The sequence below is a fragment of the Corvus cornix genome, chromosome Z (assembly GCF_000738735.6).
Source record: "Corvus cornix cornix isolate S_Up_H32 chromosome Z, ASM73873v5, whole genome shotgun sequence".
In the NCBI taxonomy this organism is placed as follows: domain Eukaryota; kingdom Metazoa; phylum Chordata; class Aves; order Passeriformes; family Corvidae; genus Corvus; species Corvus cornix.
In genome coordinates this window covers 22,049,422-22,071,255 of record NC_046357.1, presented here as the reverse complement: position 1 = coordinate 22,071,255, position 21,834 = coordinate 22,049,422, and the positions used below count along the sequence as shown (strand labels likewise).

The 21,834-nt window shown below is 45.5% G+C and overlaps 2 protein-coding genes across 18 annotated transcripts in view; one reads left to right on the top strand and one right to left on the bottom strand.

Moving 5' to 3' along the window:
* Positions 1-820: 820 nt before the first annotated feature.
* Positions 821-14,466, top strand: HDHD2 (haloacid dehalogenase like hydrolase domain containing 2). Of its 4 annotated transcripts, none has more exons than XM_039567262.1 (8): positions 821-905; positions 1,195-1,266; positions 3,064-3,170; positions 5,339-5,547; positions 7,839-7,923; positions 11,090-11,306; positions 12,055-12,118; positions 13,321-14,466. In XM_039567262.1, exons 3-8 carry the CDS (start codon positions 3,070-3,072, stop codon positions 13,422-13,424), a joined length of 780 nt encoding a protein of 259 aa, XP_039423196.1. In that variant the 5' UTR covers positions 821-905; positions 1,195-1,266; positions 3,064-3,069; the 3' UTR covers positions 13,425-14,466. The 4 variants fall into 4 exon arrangements, with proteins under 4 accessions (XP_039423196.1, XP_039423195.1, XP_039423197.1 ...); XM_039567261.1 differs by having other exon boundaries at positions 827-996; XM_039567263.1 differs by having other exon boundaries at positions 840-858.
* Positions 14,467-15,813: 1,347 nt separating this feature from the next.
* The window catches only part of KATNAL2 (katanin catalytic subunit A1 like 2), a 28,859-nt gene continuing 22,838 nt past the window's right edge, over positions 15,814-21,834 (bottom strand). For 13 of the 14 annotated variants that reach the window (XM_019291986.3, XM_019291991.3, XM_020585218.2 and 10 more), the window contains 3 exons: positions 17,753-17,993; positions 16,574-16,676; positions 15,814-16,255 (listed from right to left, as the gene is read on the bottom strand). In XM_019291986.3, the coding sequence (XP_019147531.3) occupies positions 16,116-16,255; positions 16,574-16,676; positions 17,753-17,993 (484 nt within the window). In that variant the 3' untranslated portion in view covers positions 15,814-16,115. The remainder of the gene's footprint in view (positions 16,256-16,573; positions 16,677-17,752; positions 17,994-21,834) is intronic. The other variant, XM_010409646.4, reaches the window with a different exon arrangement.

Here is a 21,834-nt window from a genome sequence, read left to right as displayed (position 1 = left end):
TAAAAGTCATACATTCATAGATTAAAATAAACGCATAAGTGTAGAATTATAAATATCACTATATCCATATATATGGAGATAATAAGTGGATTAGTCGCTATGGATGTATTATGGGTGTAATTTAATAGTAGACATGTAATAGGAAGAATTTCTTCCCGATATCCTAGGTATGTTTTTTATATATATAAATAGATACTAGTTATTATAGGTATCTTATGGGTATATCTATATATGGATATGATAACGTATTTTCTATATAATTTATATATATATATATAATGTATAAATACATCTAAAATCATAATATCGATATATGGATACATTATTAAATATAATATCAGTAGAGGATGCAATATATCCATAGTATACAGATTATTGATACATTAATGATATATGACTTACGGAGATCCATAATGTATAGCTATGGACATAAACATGTCCATGTAGGATATAAGGGATATAATTTATATGGTTGATGATCATATCCACATAGCACGTGATTATAACCGGGTATATAGGATAAAGAGCCTAAACCAGGTATAATAACGGGCACATAAAGGATAGAACGGGTGTAACTTATACGATTTATAACCACACCCATGTTACGATCCGCCCCGTGCCCTCAGGGCCCCAGGGGCTGCCTCCCCGCGCTGCCTGTCGCGGCTGCCGGACGCCGACCGGCGCCAGGACGGCTGAGGGCTGAGGTCGGTGTTTATTTATGACAACGCTCATTACGTTGTATTTTTTATTTGCCGTGCCGGCGGCGGGCGGCCCGGCGCGGGGCTGGGCGGCCGCGCCCCGCCAGGACCCCGCGGGGCGGCGGGCAGAGCGCAGGGGCGGCGGCGGCGGCGGGAGCAGGTCAGGGCCCGGCGGAGCCGCGCTCGCTGCTCCCCCCTCTCGTCCACGTGGGCCCGTCCGCCGCCTTCGGCCGCGAACGGGCGGGCGGAACCATCCGCGTCAGGGAAAGGGGAGCTCGCCGCGCTCGGGACTCCCCCGGTAGGGAATGGGCCAGCCCGCGTGCCCGTTGTGAGCTGGCGGGAAGAGGCGGTACCATCCCCGCGGGCGGGGGTGCGGACGGGGTTTTTCTGGAACGGGAGGGCACGGCGATAACGCACCTGTGCCATCAGCATCCTTCCATCGAGGGACATATGTAACTATATATATTGTTATAGAATATATCCCTCTTTCCCTTAGGTTGTGTCTTGTTGTGTTCCTCGTGTCCTTGTCCCAGAGACCGGGGTTGGGGGGTCCCGTTTTCCTGACGAGGTGAGTTTTCGTTGGGATGTGATTATGAAACCTGAGGTTCTAGGGGGTTTTTAGGACTTCCTTGGCAGAACTTTATCCTTAAAATTAAAATTAGGCTGTGCTGAAAAGTGGCTCTGCAGATAACTTCAGTATTTCCCAGATAAAGGCACTGTGAAAGGGAGAACCGATGGAAATGTAGGGTAAAAATAAAATAACAGTAACACTAGTAGTAGTAGTAGTAGTAATAATAATAATAATAATAATAATTTCTATTGGAATTGATGAAGCTCATTTAGGAGTTCTTTTTCAGCTGTGTATCATTAACATTTAACTTTGGCTTTTCCATCAACAGACATATGGTAAAATAAGCATTTTTATTTATTTTCTTATTGCAGAGAACCAGCAGGAATAATAGTAGTGGAATCTCAGAGTTTCCTTTTGTGTGTGTGTGTCACGTACCTGAGACATCAGGCTCATGTGACCATTTATAAAACTGACATAAATTTATTAGGGCAGATTCTAGTCGTGCTGTTGACTCCTCTGTTTGCTTTTTAAAAGTACAAGCGTGCTACGTGTTGCCTGTAACCAAACCAGCTGAACACAAAATTGTGGTCACTTGTAGGGTTGGCAGATCCTGGAATGGTTTGGATTGAAAGGGACCTTAAAGCCCATCCCGTTCCACCCCCTGCCATGGGCAGGGACACCTTCCACTATCCCAGGCTGCTCCAAGCCTCATGCAGTCTGGCCTTGGACACTGCCAGGGATCCAGGGGCAGCCACAGCTGCTCTGGGCACCCTGTACCAGGGCCTCCCCACCCTCACAGACAGCAATTCCTTCCCTGCCCTCTGGCACTGGGAAGCCATTCCTCCTTGTGCTGTCCCTCCATGCCTTGTTCCAAGTCCCTCTCCATCGTTCCTAACAGCTCCTTCAGGTACTGGCAGGCCACAGTTAGGTCACCCCAAATCTTTTCCAGGCTGAACAATCCAAATTCTCTCAGCCTTTTCAGATGGTTGGTGTCCAATGAACAGGAGAAAATCTTGCTGTATTGAAGCTGTATTGGACATTTTCTGAGAAACAGCTCCTCAGACTTGCTCGTGGAGCAAAATGCAGCACTTGCGGCACATGTGAGGGGAAGTGTTTGTTTCTGGAGACAGATCTTCAGCCAGGTGACTCAAACATCACCTCTCTGTTCCTTCCCTGGTGCCTTCACCTTTCAAATGCTGGCTTTTATTTTGGGTTGAGTCTTGTGGACCCAGAAGAACTGCCAGGCTGTCCCCTTCGAGGTTGCTGGATATCTGTGAGCCCTGAGAGCTTCCAGGCTAAAAATCTTCAATTTCCTCAGTGTCACCACTGAGTAGCCTCAGAGTGGCTGTGGTGGGGGCTGGATCACCCCAGGTCTTGCTTACAAAAATAAAATCAACAATACCCACTTTGGCAGAGCATTTTGAGCTTTACAGCCAGACCACAGTGTCTTTATTTTCACTGTTGGTGTCACTTGCTGAAATATTCTTGCTGAGCCCTTGAGCCAGCAATCCCAGACCTAATGACCCTCTCCCCAACACCCTTGAGTCACTCAGAGAATTTTTTATTTGTTTGTTTTGATGCACTTAAAGAACAAACAGCACCTGATTTCCACAGACAGAGTCTTTGGGGGAAAAAACACCACCCCATTAATTACGTATTTTTCTTTTTTTTAAATGCTGCCTATTATCCCCCCATCTAGAGGGGCCCATTTCATACTGTGAGTGGTGCTTGGCACCTGCGAGGTGCTTTGGGAGCCCCTGGGTGTTGTCCCTGAGTCCCCTTTGCTTGTCCCAGGGCGCGATGTCGGCGCGGCGCGCGCTGAAGGCTGTGCTGGTGGATCTCAGTGGCACCCTCCACGTCGAGGACTCAGCCGTGCCGGGTGCGCAGGAGGCTCTCAAAAGGCAAGTTTCCCTCTTTTTTAGGTTTCCTCTGGGAGGTTGTGTCGGTGCTGTTTGCACAAAGGGGTTGGGTGAGCAGGCCTGGAGCAAACACGCTGCCAAATCCTTTAACCTGTGTTTATGCCAGGAGAACGCAGCGAAGAGTGCAGCTATTGGTGTCACCTGAGTTCTGCTGTTTTCCTCAGTGCCTCTTTCTGTGTTTTCTAAGCCTTTTCTAGACATAAAACCACCAATATTCAAAGTGTCTTCACTGGTTCACATGTGAGACAGCCGAAGTTGAGTTCGGGTGAATTACCTCAAAATCAGTTCAGCTGAGCTGGTCTTTGGGTCTTTGTTTAACTACAGGAACCTGATCGTCTGTCAGGGCTTTTAGATCTGTGCTGAGATAAAACGGGATAACAGAAAAGCTTGGTCTAGTGGGCAAGGCAACCTCTGCAGAGTTCTCGTTTCCTTCAGACAAAGCTTTTCTTTGTTATTACTGTTTTCAAAGTTTCTTTCTGCTAGGTAAACAACCTTATTTTTTTTTTAGTTTGAGAAGCATTTGGTAATACAGCCCATCTTTTGTAGGAACTTTGGCACATTAATAAACAGGGCAGTTAACGCTTTCTCTTGTGGTGAAAGGGTGCCTAAAGAGACCAAGGCACAGCAAAGTGATTTATTCCAACCAAGTCAGTGGTGAAATAGGACACACAACCCCAGGAATATTTGTAGTGTTTTCCTGGAGAAGATACCTTGCAATGGACAAAGAAAAATCCCAAAGTGATAGATCATATTATCATGGTGTGAATGAAGGAGGACACCTTGAGATTCTGGGACACTAAAGATTAATCAGGATATAGGAGCAGAACTGAACTCTCTACTGGAGCTGTGTGGGCTGCTAAGGGGGTTTCATACAGCTGGACTGTTGCTCAGAGGAAAAGTTCACAGAGGGATTAGGAAGCTGCATTTTCCACAGGTAATGCTGTGGAAATGATTATATCCTAAAGATGTAAAATTGCAAGGAAGTAAAAACTGCTGAAACATTGGGTTCTCACTCATTGCCCTTCCACTCACTGCACTGTGTTTCCTGCTGCAGGGACAGCTTGTGCCAGGTGAGAGTCAACGCTCTTGAAAATCCATATAATATCTGTGTGTTGTCACAGGTATGGAGGGCAGGTGTCAGAGAGCAGCCAGGTCTTTTAGCTCAGAGGTTTGAAAAAAATTATTATCCTGTGCTTTTACTGCCAATCCATGTCCCTGTCCTTCCTGAAAAGAAGCTGGAATGGTTGGCATGCAGCTTACTTAGGGAACAAATGGAGTGATGCCTATTTTAGGGTTACTGCATTCATAGATCCTTATTGAGGCCCATAGGGAAAAAGCATATTAATTTTTATTTTATTATCAACCAGGGGGCTTTTTTACCAGCTCATACCTGTGGAGGGTCAGTGTAAAACAAGAGGTAAACAGTAGAAGGAAGTGGCAGGTGCAAGCAAGTCTCCAACTTTATTCTGATGTTCTCCACACAGTCCTGATGCCAGTGTTTGTTTCTATAGCAACAGAGAAAGTGATGGTGGGGGAATAATTAAAGGGAATGCTGTTGAAACTGTCACTTAAAATTATTTGATTGTTTGGTAGCATTTTCTGTCAGCACAGGGCAATAACGTGGTTTTATGTGATACTGGTGTTCCTCAGGAAAGGGGGAAATGGCTGCAGAAGCTGATATAAAACCACCACCAAGGTAACACAGGCTCCTGGAGCATCCTGAACGAACCACAGCTGCTGGGAAACTTACCCAGCAGTGGAGTTCAGTATATTAATTCAGCAACAAGCTTCTTTTGTTTGCTTATGTTGATCCAGAAGGCGGGACTGGCCTTATTTATTGTGCATTTTGAATAAAAACACTTTTCAAATTAGTTATCGTAGATGTGCTTGCTGCTGCTGTGAAGAGGGAGTTGGAATCATGTTTTCCTCAGGAATCTTTGTGGTAGATGGGGGAGAGGAGGGAAGGATGACTTGCCTTGGTCTGGCAGGTGTAATTCTTGCTGTCTGTTCCACATCACAGAAGTTTTTGTGTGGTGCCGGTGTTCTGTGTGGTCACCTGCAGCCTTTAGGTCAGTTTTTAGCCCCAGAGAGAAGCACAGATGTGAGAACAGGAGGAGCCTGTGTCCAGTTTCCCCCTCTGTCCACGCCAGGCTGCGCAGTGCCCCGGTGACCGTCCGGTTTGTGACCAACACCACCAAGGAGAGCAAGAGGGACCTGCTGGAGAGGCTGACGGGGCTGGGGTTCGACATTGCGGAACACGAGATCTTCACCTCCCTGACAGCAGCCAGGAACCTCCTGGAGCAGCACCAGGTGCGGCCCCTGCTCCTGGTGGACGATAAGGCCCTGCCTGATTTCACAGGTGAGGTGCTCAGGAGACAACTAATTAGCGAACAACAACTAATGAACAGCTGAGGAAACGTTGTGCTCTCGGTCACAGACAGACCGCTAGCCATGGTGGAGCCTGAAATGTGGAATTCTGCAGGGTCATAAAGGTCCTTCCTTCATTTTAAATCAAAGATCAAACAGCTTGAAGTTACATCTTCTTGAGGAGCAGTGGAAATGGCAGCCAAGGCCTTCAAATAGTCAGGAATTCATGTAAAACTCAATACTTGCCACTAATTTCCAGTGTGAAAAAGGAAGTAATAGTTATCACCAGGTCACTGGAGCTTTACTGGACCTACCAGTGCTGATTTTTTTTTTTTATAGTAAAGATGTGTCAATTTGTGCAATTCCTGACTTCAGACAGAAATTTTACTCATAAAGAGCTGAAAAAACAGTGCATAGGCACACACAGCAGGCTGTTTCTCTCTTAATAGATTATTATTAAATGCAAAATCTCCAGGCTGTTATTGTTGCTTATCTTATATTGAACGTTTACGTTTCACCCCACGAACTTGGATACTTTCACTGGTGACAGAAGGTTCATCATCACCCTGGCTCCTCTAAATTGTCATCCCTAAAGGCCTGGTTAAAACCTGCTTTGCTTTCAGATGCTCCCATTTCCCTCCCTCAGCAACAAGGGGAGTAGAAAATGATGTGTTCTCACTTGGACATTAAGAATAGCAAAGATACCCACGTTTTTAACATACTCAGAGTTGAAAACTGTGTATCATATACTCAAAATTTTTTATTGAAAGTCAAGGCAGCAGCAGTGTGGGTGACCTGCCACTCGTCCCTGCCCCTTGCCTTACAAACTGAAATATTCTGGCTGCGTAATTTAAGAAGGTTCTAATCTTGCCAGGATCCAGGAATTTCCTGTTAAATTTTGGTGCCATTGTCTGGTCAGAAGTCTTCAGGGAGGTCAGTGTTCAGGAGAAAAGCCTCTGTGAGAGCAGTGGAACCTGATAATCTGTTCTGCCTAACATCGTATCCAGTGAAATGTGCCCCCAGCCACATTCTGTATTTGTGCTCCCAGGAAGGCTTTCCTGGGTGAGAAACAGCAGAGGCAGCAGCTCATTTGCTGAGAACATTTAAGTCAGCTTAATCTCTATGGTTTTGGGATCTTTTCATCAGTTTTGCAGGAGCTGCTGCTAATTTTGTAAGAGATGGCACAGACAGAGGTATCATGGGGGCACATCGGTGCATTATCTGTATTGCTTGGGTCTGGAGTGGGTTGTTTGTTTTGTTTTTGCTACAAGGGGCTTGGCTCACATTTCCTCAGTGCTGCTCTTGGAACATTTAAGTACAGTGGAGAGTGCTTTAAATTCCTGTTAATGGCTGCTATTGAGCTGTTCTTGGCTAATCTCTCTATTAAAGTTGGTCAGGGATGGATGAATGGAATCCTTTCCTGGTTAAAGGACTCGGATGCTTCTAGGTGGTGACACAAATACACTGTGGCATCTTTGGGTGGATGCTTTGCTGGCTGAGCCAGCTGAGGGATGTGCAGCAGGAGACCTCAGCCAGCAGAGCCAGCCAGGAGCTCTGGTTGTCCTGGGGAAGGTGGAGAGGGTGTGTTTGAACGTGGAACAAAATCCCCAGTGAGTGCAGGCTGCAGCTGATAACGTGTCATTAATAAAACCCTCCTGTTGGTGCTGCTCTGCTTCCACTCCTGGTTCTGTCCCAGGGTGGGACTGCAGTGGAGCTGTTCCCAAGGGCACTAATCCTCACTGTAAAAAGACCTTCCAGAAAAGCCCAGATTAATCTAGGGTAACAGCTTCTGGGCCATGCTGCAATATCATCTTTGTTGTCGGAATCAGACTGATGCGTGGAACAACAGAGTTTCCTGTGATTAGAGGGAATAGAAAAGCTGCATGGGATTCACTTGAATTCCTGCTTTACTGTCTTACAAAGCACATAAATATATGTGGAGAGGGATTCTCAGTTGGGAAGCAGTCATTCAACGAAAAGAGGGATTTTTGTATCCTGCTGCATTTCAGTGGGAGCAGTGACAGAATCATCCCACAGCTGCTGTTAAGACTGTCCAGCTCCAGAGTCCTGTTCACACTGGAGGATGGAACAGTCTGGATAGACCAGAAGCTTCTCCACAGATGCTTTCTTAATCTATAAAAGACACAAAAGCAGTCTCTGTGACATGTCTGTGTTGGAAAATGCTCGTTTTTGACTGAAACTGACTAAATGCACTTTGCTGACTGTGTGCTGCTCAGTGTGAATTAAATCCTGTTTGCTCAGAGTCTTGTTCTGTTTTCCCAGGGATTGGCATGGATAACCCCAATGCAGTGGTGGTGGGACTGGCTCCTGAGCACTTCCACTACGAGATGATGAACAGAGCCTTTCGGTAAGGCAGCCCCTGGCAGGGATTGAGTGGGGGCTGGCTTGTGCTGGGCTCTCTCCTCTTTCTGGGAAGGAAAGGGTGGTAGGAATGTCACACATTACACAGTGTATGAGGCAGCCACTAATCTTGATTGGATTTGGGTTCTTCACTATGAACTTCAGGCAGTCCAGACCTCATTTTTACAGCTTTCAGTCTAAGTAAACTGCAGAAGTACAGTCACAGCTGTCACTGAGGGGGAAAATTTAGCAGTGCATCCAGGGGAAATACACAAAAACAGGGATGTGGGGATGCATTCTCAAAATCACAGAATTATTTGGGTTGGAAAAGCCCTCCAAGACCTGATCCCCACCTTGTCACCAGCCCAGAGCACATCCAGGCCTTCCTTGGACACCTCCAGGGATGGAGACTCCAACACTTCCCTGGGAAACTCCTTTCAATGCCTGACCACCCTTTCCATGGAGAAATTCCTCCTCATGTTGAACCTGAACCTGCCCTGGCACAGCTTGAGGTCATTTCCTCTTCTCCCAGAGGAGAGGCAGATTCTGTGTTCAAAACCCAGCCTTCAGAGCCTGAGTGCTATAGGGAAGGAAATCCAGTATTTAGGGTGGATTTTTCCTTACCTACCTAATGCAGGATGTCCAGCAATATCTTCTGAAGCATCTTTTGTTCAGGAGTGGCCAGCACAACCTGTTGGACCAGGTGGACTATGGAGCTGATCTCTACTGTTTTATTTCTAAAGCTTTTTTTGTCTCTACACTAAGGGGTAGATCAGATAAATTCCATCTGTGACCATCCATGAGCCAGGCTGCAACAGTGTGTGCAGAGCCATGTGTCCTTCTCTCTGGTTCTGGCTTGACTCCACACTCTTGATTTTTACTTGAAAAGCCTTCAGCTTGAAGACACTGGCTGTGAGCCTTTTGCTAAGTGTAGCCCTGGTGATGTGTGTGATTAGCCCTTCCTCCTCTTGGCTCACAGGGTGTGGCTACCACACAGTTTTGCACCTTGAAATCTGATGAAAACCCTGATTTCAAACACCTTAGTCTGTCTTTATACCCATAACATTGGAAGAGGGAGTATCAATTACTGCCCACCAGTGTCTTGGGGGGGTTTCTTGGAGTAGGAGGCCGATGCTGTCCTCATCTGCTGCCAGTTCTGTGTTATAGCAACAGGTGTTGACCCAAACTGAGCCTGTCCGCCTTGTTAGTGCACCTTGCCAAAGGCATTGATTTTGGAGTTTTGATTTGGATCATGAGGGGATTTCACAACTGCATGTGCTTAACCTATTGAGTATCCCAGTGCTTGCATCATTTACTGACTGGTATTTCTGTCCTGAATATATTAGTTGGTGAATAATACCCATTGTTTGCTTCAGGCTGAAGACCAGGACACTTAAAAAAACCCAGGATGAGCTCTGTCTGATCTGTAACACCTCACTGATTTGTTCTGGGTGTTTCCCCCAGGCCTCTGTAGGGGATAAACTTTTGCTGGCATCGGTTCTGTTAGGCCCAATGGAAATACTGACCACTGGCACATTCTCTTCTTGTCAAGCCTCACCCTATTCCTTCTCCTTTATTACTCAGATAATTAAGTCACTTGGGATTTGCCTTGAAAATGGAGTTGCATCGGGATTGCAGAACTTTGAGGTGAATCTGATTAAATGCAGGTATCTGCAGTGCAGATTCCTGTGTCTGTGCTGGTGATCTGGGCTCTGGAGGGATAAGGGAGGCACTTTACAGCATTTTTTACCCGATAGTGCTTAAAATAGGACAGTTGAACTGTGCCCTAGGAGTGCCTTTTCCTCTGCACTGACTGTGAGGAGCCCAGGCTGACTAATTACCTCGTAGGCAAGTATTCCATTGACACCCAACATTAACTTGGGTAAATCTAACCCAACACGAGTCCCAAAATGAGATACACAGAGTCTGGCCGTTCTCCAGGCACCACTTGAGATGACTGAGACTAAATTTCTCTTTCTGTATATGCGGGATTTTGATGCCACATTTAAAAGAATTCTCTCAGGTGAGATCTCTCCTGCAAACTGCTGAACATAGTGGTTGTGGTGATGCTGTCAGATTAATTTTTTCTGTGTCCTAGAGGCATCCTCCCATCGTGAACGTGTCTGGCTGCTCACAGAAGCACAACCCAGCTCTCTTCTTGTTCAGCTGGCTTTGGAATGCATTGATTCAATAGGAGTGTTTTGTGATAATTAAGTGAAATGAAATATCATTTATGTCCTGCTCAGAGCTTCCAGGCTGCTCTGCAGACATCCTCCAGGGAGAATCCAGCTCACCTCAGCCAGCCTCTTACAACAGGGGCAAAGCAAGACTTTGTTTCTTTTCTTAAAGGCTTTGGTTTGGTTTGGTTTGGTTTGGTTTGGTTTGGTTTGGTTTGGTTTGGTTTTGTTAACCAGGGGTTAAGGGGGAAATGAATCCTCCTTTCTGCTCTGAGAATAACAGCCAGTGTTTTACGCTGTTGTGATAAAGATTGGAATGACCTGCATTACCTGGAGAAAGTGTAAAATCAGAGGGAAAAGCTTTGGCAGCCCAGATGCTGTCTGGAGGGCTCTTGTTGGGAGGGGAGGACAGCAATAATATTGCTGTGCTTGGTGGACCAGGAGCGTTCCTCTAGTGCAGCACCTACACAGCTTCCCTTTGCTGCAGGACAGGGGGATGCTGTGTCTGCTGTAAGGAAAATCTGCAGGGCACATAACAGAAATATGAGAATCAGAGATGAGGTGCAGGTTCTGTGGAAGCGAGCCCGCTCAAACTCCCCACTGGGGAATTCAGAGGGACCGGAATGCATCAAATGGCTTTGTGGGGTTTTTTATGTTACCTGTTACTGTAATTCCTTCAGTGCTAAAATACAAAGTTAAGGCCAAATGATTCATCCTCTACCTGTAAAAAATTGTTCCCTGTGAGGGTGGGGAGCCCCTGGCACAGGTTTCCCAGAGCAGCTGTGGCTGCCCTTGGATGTGTCCAAGGCCAGGCTGGACGGGGCTTGGAGCAACCTGGGACAGTGGAAGGTGTCCCTGCCCATGGCAGGGAGGGAGATGGGTTGAGCTTTAAGGTCTCTTCCAACCCAAACCATTCTGGGATTCTGTGAGGCCTTCAGCTGTAAATATAATTTCTTTAACATAATTTTTGTACTCTCTTCTTCATTCATTCTATAGGTTGATTTTGGACGGGGCACCTCTCATAGCGATCCATAAAGCCAGGTATTTCAAGAAGAAGGAGGGGCTGTGTCTGGGACCTGGACCTTTTGTGACAGGGCTGGAGTACGCGACGGACACCAAAGCCACCGTGGTGGGGAAGCCAGAGAAGACCTTCTTCCTGGAGGCTCTGCGGGGCACGGACTGTGCCCCCGAGGAGGCCGTCATGATCGGAGATGTATGTGGGCACAAAACCCCCCCTGCCCTCACCTGCCTGGCAGTGCAGTGCTGCCCTGCATGGTGTGCATGGCCTGCACAGCAGGGTTCCAAAGGATGGGACTGTCATTTCTAGAGAGAAAACAGAGCTGGGGAAGGGTCTGGAGCGCCAGGAGAGGGCTGAGGGGCTCAGGCTGGAGCAAAGGAGGCTCAGGGGGGACCTTGTGGCTCTGCACAAGTCCCTGACAGGAGGGGGCAGCCGGCGGGGTCGGGCTCTGCTCCCAGGGAACAGGGACAGGAGAGGGAACGGCCTCAAGCTGTGCCAGGGGAGGTTTAGATGGGATATTAGAGAAAAATTCTTAATGAAATAGGAGTTTGAGCACTGGCACAGGCTTCCCAGGGCAGTGTTGGAGTCCCCATGCCTGCAGGGGTTTAAAAGCTGTGTGGATGTGGTCCCTGGTGATATGGGCTAGTAGTGGCCTGGGCAGTGCTGGGGGAATGGTTGGACTCCCATGATCTTAGATAGGCTTTCCAGCCTAAATGATTCCATGAAAGTTCACAGGATTTAGTGTGTGATCTATGGGGTTACCTCTCTTCAGTCGCTATTTGATCAGGCAGAGAGCACATAGAAAACCACTCCTGTGACAGTGTGACCAACGGGTAGCTGGAAGATCTGACTCTGTGTTGCTGCTTTTAAGTGATGTGGAAAGCAGAAAAGGTTATGGAAGTGTCTGTCCCTGCTAACCCACTGCTCTCCTGCTGTGTCCCAGGACTGCAGGGATGATGTTGGTGGTGCCCAGCAGGCAGGCATGCGTGGGATTTTGGTAAGGACGGGTAAGTATGCGATGGATCGGTCGTTTCAGGAGACAGTGGTGCCTTCAGTGATCTCACCCTGTGCCCAAAAGTCAAGGTACACTCTGAGCCCTGGGGCCAGCCCTGGTGCTGTGTGACAGCCGTGGTGCTGTGTGACACTCCTTCCACATCCCTGCTGGGGTGATGCAGAGGCAGCCTGTCAAGCAGGACATTGTCACAACAGGGCTAGAGCACAGCACAGACCCCCAGATGATGGCAGGGTGACCAAAGTTGTAGCTGGGGACAGCTGCTCTTGTAGGTGTGAATTTTTGCTCTGACTCAAAAAATCCTGAGCAGTAATCACAGAGCAGAGAGAACTGTTACTGTCACACTTCAGATTGCCAAAATCAGTCACAGCAATGTAACCTCTGATTGTACAGGAGTTTGGTGACATTCCTCATTAATTACACTGGTTGTTATAAATCTAGTTTTGATTTGCATAAAAGTGGAACCTGGAGGGATTGGCAGGTATTTTCAGTGTTGCTGATGGCCCCGTGGACTGGGTAAGGTCTCTTTGAGGTGGCAGCTGCTCATGCTCATGCAGCCGTGATATGCTGAAAATTGAGGGAAGTAATCCTCCTCCTCCTCCTCAGAATAGTCTTTGGAGATGCACTCTTCATCAGGAATTGTAGTGATAGAACAGGGAGTATTTGGTTCAAAATCAAAGATGGGAAATTCAGGTTAGAGATTTTAGGAAGAAATTCTTTCTGTGAGGGTGGGGAGGCCCTGGCACAGGGTGCCCAGAGCAGCTGTGGCTGCCCCTGGATCCCTGGCAGTGTCCAAGGCCAGACTGCATGAGGCTTGGAGCAGCCTGGGATAGTGGAAGGTGTTCCTGCCCATGGCAGGGGGTGGAACTGGATGAGCTTTAGGGTCTCTTCCAAACCGAACCATTCTGGGATTCTGTGATTCCAGGTATAAGTGAAAATGACATTTTAAGAACCTACAATGTGGACATTTGCCAGTACTGCAGAGTAAACCAGTGCAAGTAACACTTGCCCCTGAAGGAATCTCCAGTAGGGCTCAGGGTTTGTTAGGGAAGCCTTGTGGGATGTTTGTTGCAGGAGAAGCCCAGATGGGCATTTTCCTGGTTGGTACTGCTGTAACAAGGCTGTAATTTTTAGGGGGAAAAAAGAAGGCTACTCAGAGGAGTTTGGTAAAGGGATCTTTGTGTTAATCTGTTACAGGTAAATATCGGCCAGCAGATGAAGACAAAATCAACCCAGCTCCCTACTTAACCTGTGAGAATTTCCCAGAGGCAGTGGAACATATCCTGAAGCAGATGCTGTGAGAAAGGGAACAGCCAGCTTGAAGAAACATCTGTTTCACACCATTTTCCTCATTCTTGCTTCAAAAATTAAGGTCCCAAGATCAATGCATGCGTGGCATCCATCAGAAACCTGCCCAGGCTGTCAGGGGCAGGGGATCTGTATGGGCCTGGCACAGTCACACACACGGTGTGGCAGTGTTTTTCTTATTTTCACTTTTCAAAGAATACCTGATGAAAAGCCCCGTCTGGAAAGTGTCACCTTCTGCAGAATCAGTTGAACTGAAAACATGCACTGAAAACATTCAAGTAAATAAAACTCAAACACCAAGAGAGCCTCAGTGGGCCTATAGTGATTTCAGAGTGTCTCTGCTCTGCTCTGCTCTACCTTAAAGGTAGAGATTATCCACTTTTAGAAGTTACTCTTAAATGGAAATATCACCATTGATTAATAATAACTACTGTGGCTGTCTTTCACTAGAGCAGATCCTGTTATTTGCTTTTCAAATTTTACATAAAATTAAAAACTGTCAGCATTTTACAGATGTTTTAATTAGATGCTGTTATTAAAAAGAATGATACAGAAACAAAACTCTGGTATTAAATGCCTTAGAGACTGTGACTTCTTAAAATTAGGCTTCAGCAGGGTCCTATTAATGCTACAGTTGCAAAATTCCACTGTTGTTGGGGATTTTTTTGTTTCTTTTTAATGTTATGGAAAAAATCCTTCACAAGCCATGGGGACAGATTCCAGTTTTTACAGTTGGTTAGCAGAGCTGTAAAAGGAAATTTAATTCTGTAGTGTGCAATGCTTTTCCTATGCACTACATCCCCCAATATGAACCAACTTTGTAATGATGGTAAATGGCTTTTCTGGTCCATTTGCAAACTGTAATAATCAAAGTCCTTTACAGTTGTTTTACAGTGCTCCTGTGTGTTAAATTATTAGGTTGCAATTATGCATTACTGGAGTATTAACCTTATTGAAAATACAGTTTTGTGTTAATGAGCCGTGCTCGTTCCTGTTAAACAAAACCATGGTGATGAATGAATTCCTTGCATGTGACAGTGTCTCTGCAGCCTCACTTGGTGGGTGGTTGTGACGTTCAGATTCAGTCTCTGTCAGAAACACAATGGGCGGATGGAGGAGATTTTGCAGTAGAAACACAAGAATAAATCACAGAATCACAGAATCATTTAGGCTGGAAAAGTTGTCTAAGATCATGGAGTCCTACCATTCCCCCAGCACTGCCCAGGCCACCACTGCCCCATGTCCCCAGGTGCCACATCCACACAGCTTCTAAACCCCTTCAGGGATGGGGACACCACCACTGCCCTGGGCAGCTGGGACAGGGATGGACAACCTTTTCCAGGAAGAAATAATTCCAAATATCTTAAGCTGAACCTCCTCTGGTGCAACTTGAGGTTGTTTCCTCTCATCATGTCACTTTCTGCCCTGGAGAAGAGACCTCTGAGGAACAGAAGCCATCTTTACATAGTGTCTCTGGGCCCTTCTACTGTCAGCTTCAGTTCTGCATAAATTCACACACCTGGTTTTCGTGCCAGCAGTTCTGAACCTGCTGGAAGGATGTAAGGGAGGTCAGTGGCCTGGGGTCAGTCAGGTGCAGGAGGTGGGTGACGTATCAGCAAAATCCTGTGAAGGTACTTCCCTTGGAGACTTCCAATAATGTGTGATTGATGCTGGAACTAAAAGGGACCTTCAGGGCCCAGGCTCTGCTCCGGGGCCTGGCAGTGGCACCAGAGGAACGGGCAGGGCCTGAGCCCAGCAATTCCCCTGCACAGGAGGCAGAACTGCTGCCCTGGGCAGGGCCTGAGCCCTGAACAGAGACAGAGAGGATGTGGAGACTCCTCCCTGGGGATATTCCAGAGCCCTCTGGACACAATCCTGTGCCCTGTGCTCTGGGATGGCCCTGCTGGAGCAGGGAGGTGACACCAGATGTGATCCCCTGTGGTCCATTCCAGCCTGACCCATTCTGGCATTCTGTTTTATGGCTGGCTGCAAACCAGTGGGTTTCTAGTTGCAAACCAGTAAGTTTCTAGTTAATTACCCTAAATCTGCTGATTTTCTGCAGTTTTCCTCTAATTCCTTTTTTTCCCCACCTTGGAAATACAGCAAACTAACAGGAAAATAACACACTTCAAGGCTTTGAACTCAACTGAAATCAGTGACAAACCAGCCAAATTTACATGTCCCTGCTAAGGTCCTGAATTTCACTGAAAACTCCTGTTTTGTATTTCATTAAGAAGGGTGCAGGTCTCTCCTGGTAAAGCTATCCTGACTGTGATGCTCTAGTGAGTGTCAGAAATGAAGAATTGCAATAATTTCCTATCTGCTTTTAAACTTTGCTCCAGTTCTACTCAAAATCTGTCATGAATAAAGACTGAGAACCAATCAATCTTTTAAGTCTTTATACATAAAATTAAGGCTAGAGGCTTTGATGCATAGGAGCTGCCATCACATGAATTCCAAGAAGAACACTTTTTGAATGGTCATTAATAAAGAATAACCACCACCCCTTCACCCACCCTTGCATTTTGAAAGTAAAGATTTCCCTCTGACACTTGTCACTGTGTTTTGTGTTCCTTGAAACAACATCACTTCCTTCCCCATCACCATTTGATCCTTTGGAGGCCACTTTGGATAGCAGAAGGCTTCGGAGGTTTTCGATTTTGGGGTTGGTTTGTTTTTTTCTGTCAGACTGACTCAAATTCTCTCTGCCAAGCCGTGTACTTCTGGCTTAGATTCTTTGCTGATGGCTTGGTGTGGGTGATCACATCCAGGAAATCGGCTGTTGTGATTGTATCCAGTTGGATCATGGGCAAGTTACTGTTACCTAAAGAGAAGAGAATTAATAAATACTGTTACTATTACCAAAATACACCCTTTTATGTCCCTGCCTAATCCAACACTTAATATAGGAAAACAACAGAATAAATGTAGTGAGATAAATTAAAAATTGTATTTATGCTGGGAGCACAGATAATGACAGCTTTAAAAGAAGCCCCGATTTTTAGAAATTTAGTGGGTTAGAAACTGTACAGTTTAAAACTTTTCCAGGCAGATATCAGAGCTCCACCTGCTGGAGTTAAAATGATCGTTCCCAGAGTTACAGCATTTCCCAGGCCGGATTCTCTGCTCAGAGCTGAGGTACCTGGCTGATGATTTTCAAGAGCATCGAAGATTTTCCTCACTGGTCTCATGGCTGCCTCCTTGCACACGAGTTTTATGTCTGAGCCAGAGTATCCATTCGTTTCCTGTGACAGAATCAGAATGACACATGAATTACAACTCACATACATGAATTACAAATCAATCAGACCGAAATGGAATTTACAGGTATATTGTATATATATTGTATATGTATTTTTATATATACTTGTGAGGTCTGTTGTTGTCTGAAATATACATTTATATACACACAGACACACACACATGAATCTATTTTTATGTGTATCCTCCCCTCAAAATGATGTACCTCATTATTCTTTTGAATGTCTACAATACATTGTAGGACCAAGGAAAATACTGGACATTTTCTTTCTAAATGTCAGTTTTCTGTAGGTCAAATAAAGACTTTCTGTAGGTCAAATCAGACTTTCTGAGTCCATCCTCAACTTCCTTGTTAATGAAATAACTGTATTTCCTTATTAACACTTATGAACCCAGAAATGAGCAGTATTGTCTCTGTAAACAGATGTAAAAAATCTCAGCTGGGTAAACTAAAATATTTAGGGGCTGAGGCCTTGAGCAACCTGGGCTAATTGAAGGTGCTCCTGCTTACAGCTGGAGGTTGGAACAAGATGATTTTTGAAGTCACTTGCAACCCAAACCATTAAAGGATTCTGTTTCCAAAGAATTCAGGATGTGACAAAGGGCTAAATGAAGGAAGCCTGGGTATCTAGTGAATCTCTTCACTGTCAAATGTTCTTCTCTGCTGCAGCAGCGGAGCTGTGGCAAACCTTCCCTACACAATTAACTGTTCATTACCCTCAAGAATTGGAGTGCTCCCAGCTTGGTGAGAACAGTGATAAAATCTGCTGTTGCTGGAAGTCTCCCTGTATTTAAGGCTGAAAAGCTTGCCCAGCAGAGAGAACCAGGACACACCATTTTGCAGGCAGAGCTGAGTGAAGCCGGCGATTTCCCCATGCCTGTGCCATGCTCAGCCCCGTGTCCCACCAGTGTCCCTCTGACTGGAGCCAGGTGAGCTGAGGCGCTTTCCCAGCTGTGTGTGTGGCAGTGGCTGCAGCCCGAGGTGCTGTCCCAGCCCTCGGTCAGTGCTGTGGCCCAGGAACAGCTGCAGCACCGCTGTCCCTGCCGCGGTGCCGCCCACCTGGCTCAGCAGGCTGTAGTCCAGATCCGTCCTCAGCTTCACCCCGCCGCTGTTGCTCAGAGGGGGCAGCCAGTGCTGGATCATCACTCGCCGTGCCTCTTCACTGGGCAGGTCAACCAGAATCCTCTTCTCCAGCCGCCGCAGCATGGCAGAGTCTAGCTCCCTGAAAGCAGAGGAGGAGAGTGTCTCAGCGCATCTCGGAGTGGAGACGTGGCTTTGACAGCAAGATCCGTGCCTGTAGCTGTGCCAAAAAACAAAAAGGGTTAAATATCCAGTGTATTCCTGTTCAGTGATATGCTGGCTTGTGACACCGAGGCTAACAAAAACAACCAGAAGTTGCAGTTTCCATCCCTCACCCTGGTACTCATCTGCAGCATGTCTCATCAGCAACAACCTCTCCCTTTCCCCCTGTGCTATTAAGGAGTCATTACAAATTGCCTGTCTGGGGCACTCTAAGGACTAATTAATTGCTACTTAATAAGGGATGTTCAGTAGGTGTAAAATCCAGACTGAAGGTCTTGGATGTGAGGCCATGTATTATGGCAGAACAGGACGCTGAACTGAGACTGCACCTGCAATACAAATTATAAATAATACAGCCACAAAAGACATTATCCTTATAAAAAGGATCATGTGAAGGGTGAACAGGCTGGATAAATGTGTCAGTGAACAAAAACCTTGATTCTGTCAATGTCAACGCTGATTATGATCTTTTGTCTAAAAAACGATAAGAAAAAGGTCCTGTACCAATCTTTCTTTACTGGCCCCACTCAGTCACAGACTCCTTATTCCAGTTTAAAATATTATTTAGTCCTCATACCTGGCAAGAAACTCTCACCTAGGGGAAACCCACTTCAAAGTTTCTTGTGCAGGCAGAAGAACAGAAGCCCTAAGCACTACTTCTACCTGTGCTGGCTGAGTACAAGGAATCAGCTGCTGGAGGGTTCTATCAGCAACCTGGGACTGCAGAGACACTTAGATAAACCTGCCCCTATCTTTCCCAATTCCCTGGGTGAAATATTTTTCCCAGAAAAGTCAACATTAAAGCAACAAATAGAGTGCTCGTATGAAACCCCTTTTAGTTTACAGAGAGCTCAAAGCCAGCTCAAGATGGATTTGTAGCACAACACTAGAGCTGAACTTTGGTGACTTGTCCTTATTTTTTTAATACCAAATGCTTTCTATGGCATAGCACATGATTAAAAAAACCCCAAAAATGGGCTCCCAAACCCTCATACAGGTGCCTGCCAGACCTCAGCATGCCTGGCTGTCAGCTCAGCAGGAACAGAAGTGTCCCTCTCCCCAGAAACAATATCTTGGCTTGGGAAACCTTGCTCCACATGCACTAATGCAAGCAATGAACACAAAAATCAGAAAACCAGGAATCCAGAGGACAACAGGAATGCACTCAGATCCATCCTTGTGCTTCTTAGCAAGGCCTCAGAAGTAAATACCAGAATTTGTTAAGCAACAGCTGTCGCTATAGTGACATTATTATTATTATTATTATTATTGATATTTTTAGGCTGTTTCAGGTGCTGTCCAGTGTTAAGTGCAACACCTCCTGCACAGGGTCCCACCCAGAACAGACAAAGAACCACACCAGTCTCCTTTCACCTTCCAAATGTATTTTTCAGCTCAAGTTCTTAAAATCACCTTGCTTGGCTGGAAAGAATTACTCTGGCTGACAACACTTTCCTGTTATTAATACCCATATTAACATCATCTGTGTAAAGAGGGCAGAAGTTCTCAGGGTTTTAGAGGTGCCCACACAGGTACTCTAAAAAACCTTTGCAGAAGGACAATCACAGCCAGTCTTTGCAAATAGCCTGGAAATCCTCCAGATGATGACATTTTCCATCACTCCTTCTGCTTCAGGTCCCCCCAAGGTCACAGTTTCATAAGCCTCCTTAGCCATGTTCTGTAAGTAAGTCTCCAAAGAAGTCTCTCTGCTCTGCCCAGAGAAGCCCTGCCACAGTTGCTCCGTGGCTGCTCCATACCTGAAGTATTCAAGAACAGGTTGCTTGAACAACCTGGTCTAGTGAAAGGTGTCCCTGCCCGTGGCAGGAGAGTGGAACTAGATGTGCTCTAAAGTCCCTGCCAACCCAAACCATTCTGTGATTCTGTGATTCTATGATTCTGTTTATCCAGAAGGTTACAGTGACCTGCTGGCTGAAGAGGGAAATACAGAAACAATGTTTTTGTTATCTGAAGTGTTTAGGTTGTTTGCTGAATTGTTTTTTGTCAGTGATCAAATGCAAGGTTAAGTGACATTAACCAGAGCAGAATACAAAGCCCTGAGCCAACCTAAATATTCTCTGAAACAATAGCCAATGGGAGTACTGAGAGATGCTCATGAAAAGATAAACAAAGCTCGACAGATCCATAAGATGGATGAATTTTTGTAATTAACATTAGGAGGTACCACAGAATCACAGAATGGTTTGGGTTGGATCTATTGGCCTGCACCAAAACTTCACCCACCCTGAGGGTAAGGATGAGAAGAAAACAGCACTACAATGAAAACTGAATTAAATGTCCTGATACATTAAGAAACATTCACTACATGATTAAGGATCTCTTTATTCCTTCACTAACGAGGCCTTTATTTTATTTAATTACATTCAATCATTTCAACAAGTAATTTGTCTACAAACATCTTGCAGATGAGCAGCAGGAAGCAGGGCTGGGCAACAAGCACAGGCTGAAGAGGAAGATCAATAGCTGCAGTGGAGCTTAGGACAGTGTAAAGAGCTTTGTTTAGGCTTCTTTTCCTTCTTCTAAAAGCAGCTTGGTACTATTTTTTTTCCCCTGATCAATAAATATCCATGTTAAACAAATCTCTTGAAATCCAGCTTAACAACAAATGTTTGCAAGAGCACAGGGCTGTGCTGTGAAGCCACAACTTAGGTAGCAGTAGGTATTTTGAAATTTTGTTATGAAATATTCCTGTGGAGATGAAGTCTGGGTCTGACAGTGGGGCTAAATGTAACCTAATGCTCATAAAAATAATCTGTAAATGTATAGTTGGGATCCTAAAAAAGGTTCAAAACCTGCTGACCTCTCTGGAGGCAGATAATCCCAAACTCCTCGAGGCTGGAGAACCTCAATGACGTGAAAGCTCAGGCTTTTCCCTCAAACATCTTTCTAAACATTTGCTCAGCCACTTCTTAGAGCATTTTCTCTGTGGTAGGCACATTTCTGCCAGACACTCTAGTCAGTACACTCATGGGTTAGGTTTGCTTAAGAAAGAGCAAAATCCAACCTGCCCACAAGAAAGAAAGTCCAAAAGGAAGTTCTAAAGTCTCAGGTACAAAACTCAGAAGTGAACACCTCAGCTGCCACCCTGGTCCCAACACAGACGAACAGCTTTGTTTCAGGGCAGGTCCCTCAAAACAGAAACCTTGTCATGGTGAATCAACCTTAAAAAAAAGGCTGTCATTTTTGATGTTTCAAAGAAGCAATTTTGCAGAAATTAGAACTTCACTATTACAAAATGGTCAAAAATCAAATATGTAAAATATTCAAAACTGAATTCTGTATATTTTACACAACTTCCCAGAAAGCTTACTGATTGTGTAAGGCAGACACGGGATAACAAAACACATGCAGAAATCTCTCTGCATGGATAATTATCTCACAGAACAATTTAAGAGACCACAGAAAGGTGCAATGCACTGCACAGAGCTTCTTCTTCTTGTCAAAGGGCAATGATGTTGCAATGAAATAAACATTTACAGTGTATTACTAACAGAGAAAAATGTATTAATACTGTATTAATTCTCTTTCAAACTTAACTGTCCACACAGAGAGCAGTTATTTTTTTCAGCATTTTCTTACACAATTGGAACATAATTAAATTGAATCCAGTGCAGTTCCTTTTATATAGATACTGTACCAAAATGGGGTGGATTTTGCACTGATTTAAATTCATGAGTTTGTCCAAGACATAAATTCCCCCAAACCAACACAGATACTTTGCTATTATGGTTATAAAAAAAAGGCTGTGGTGGCTCTGTACTCACACTTTTGGCCCAGGGCAGGGACCAGCCTAATTTGTACAGCTAACTTCTACACAAATT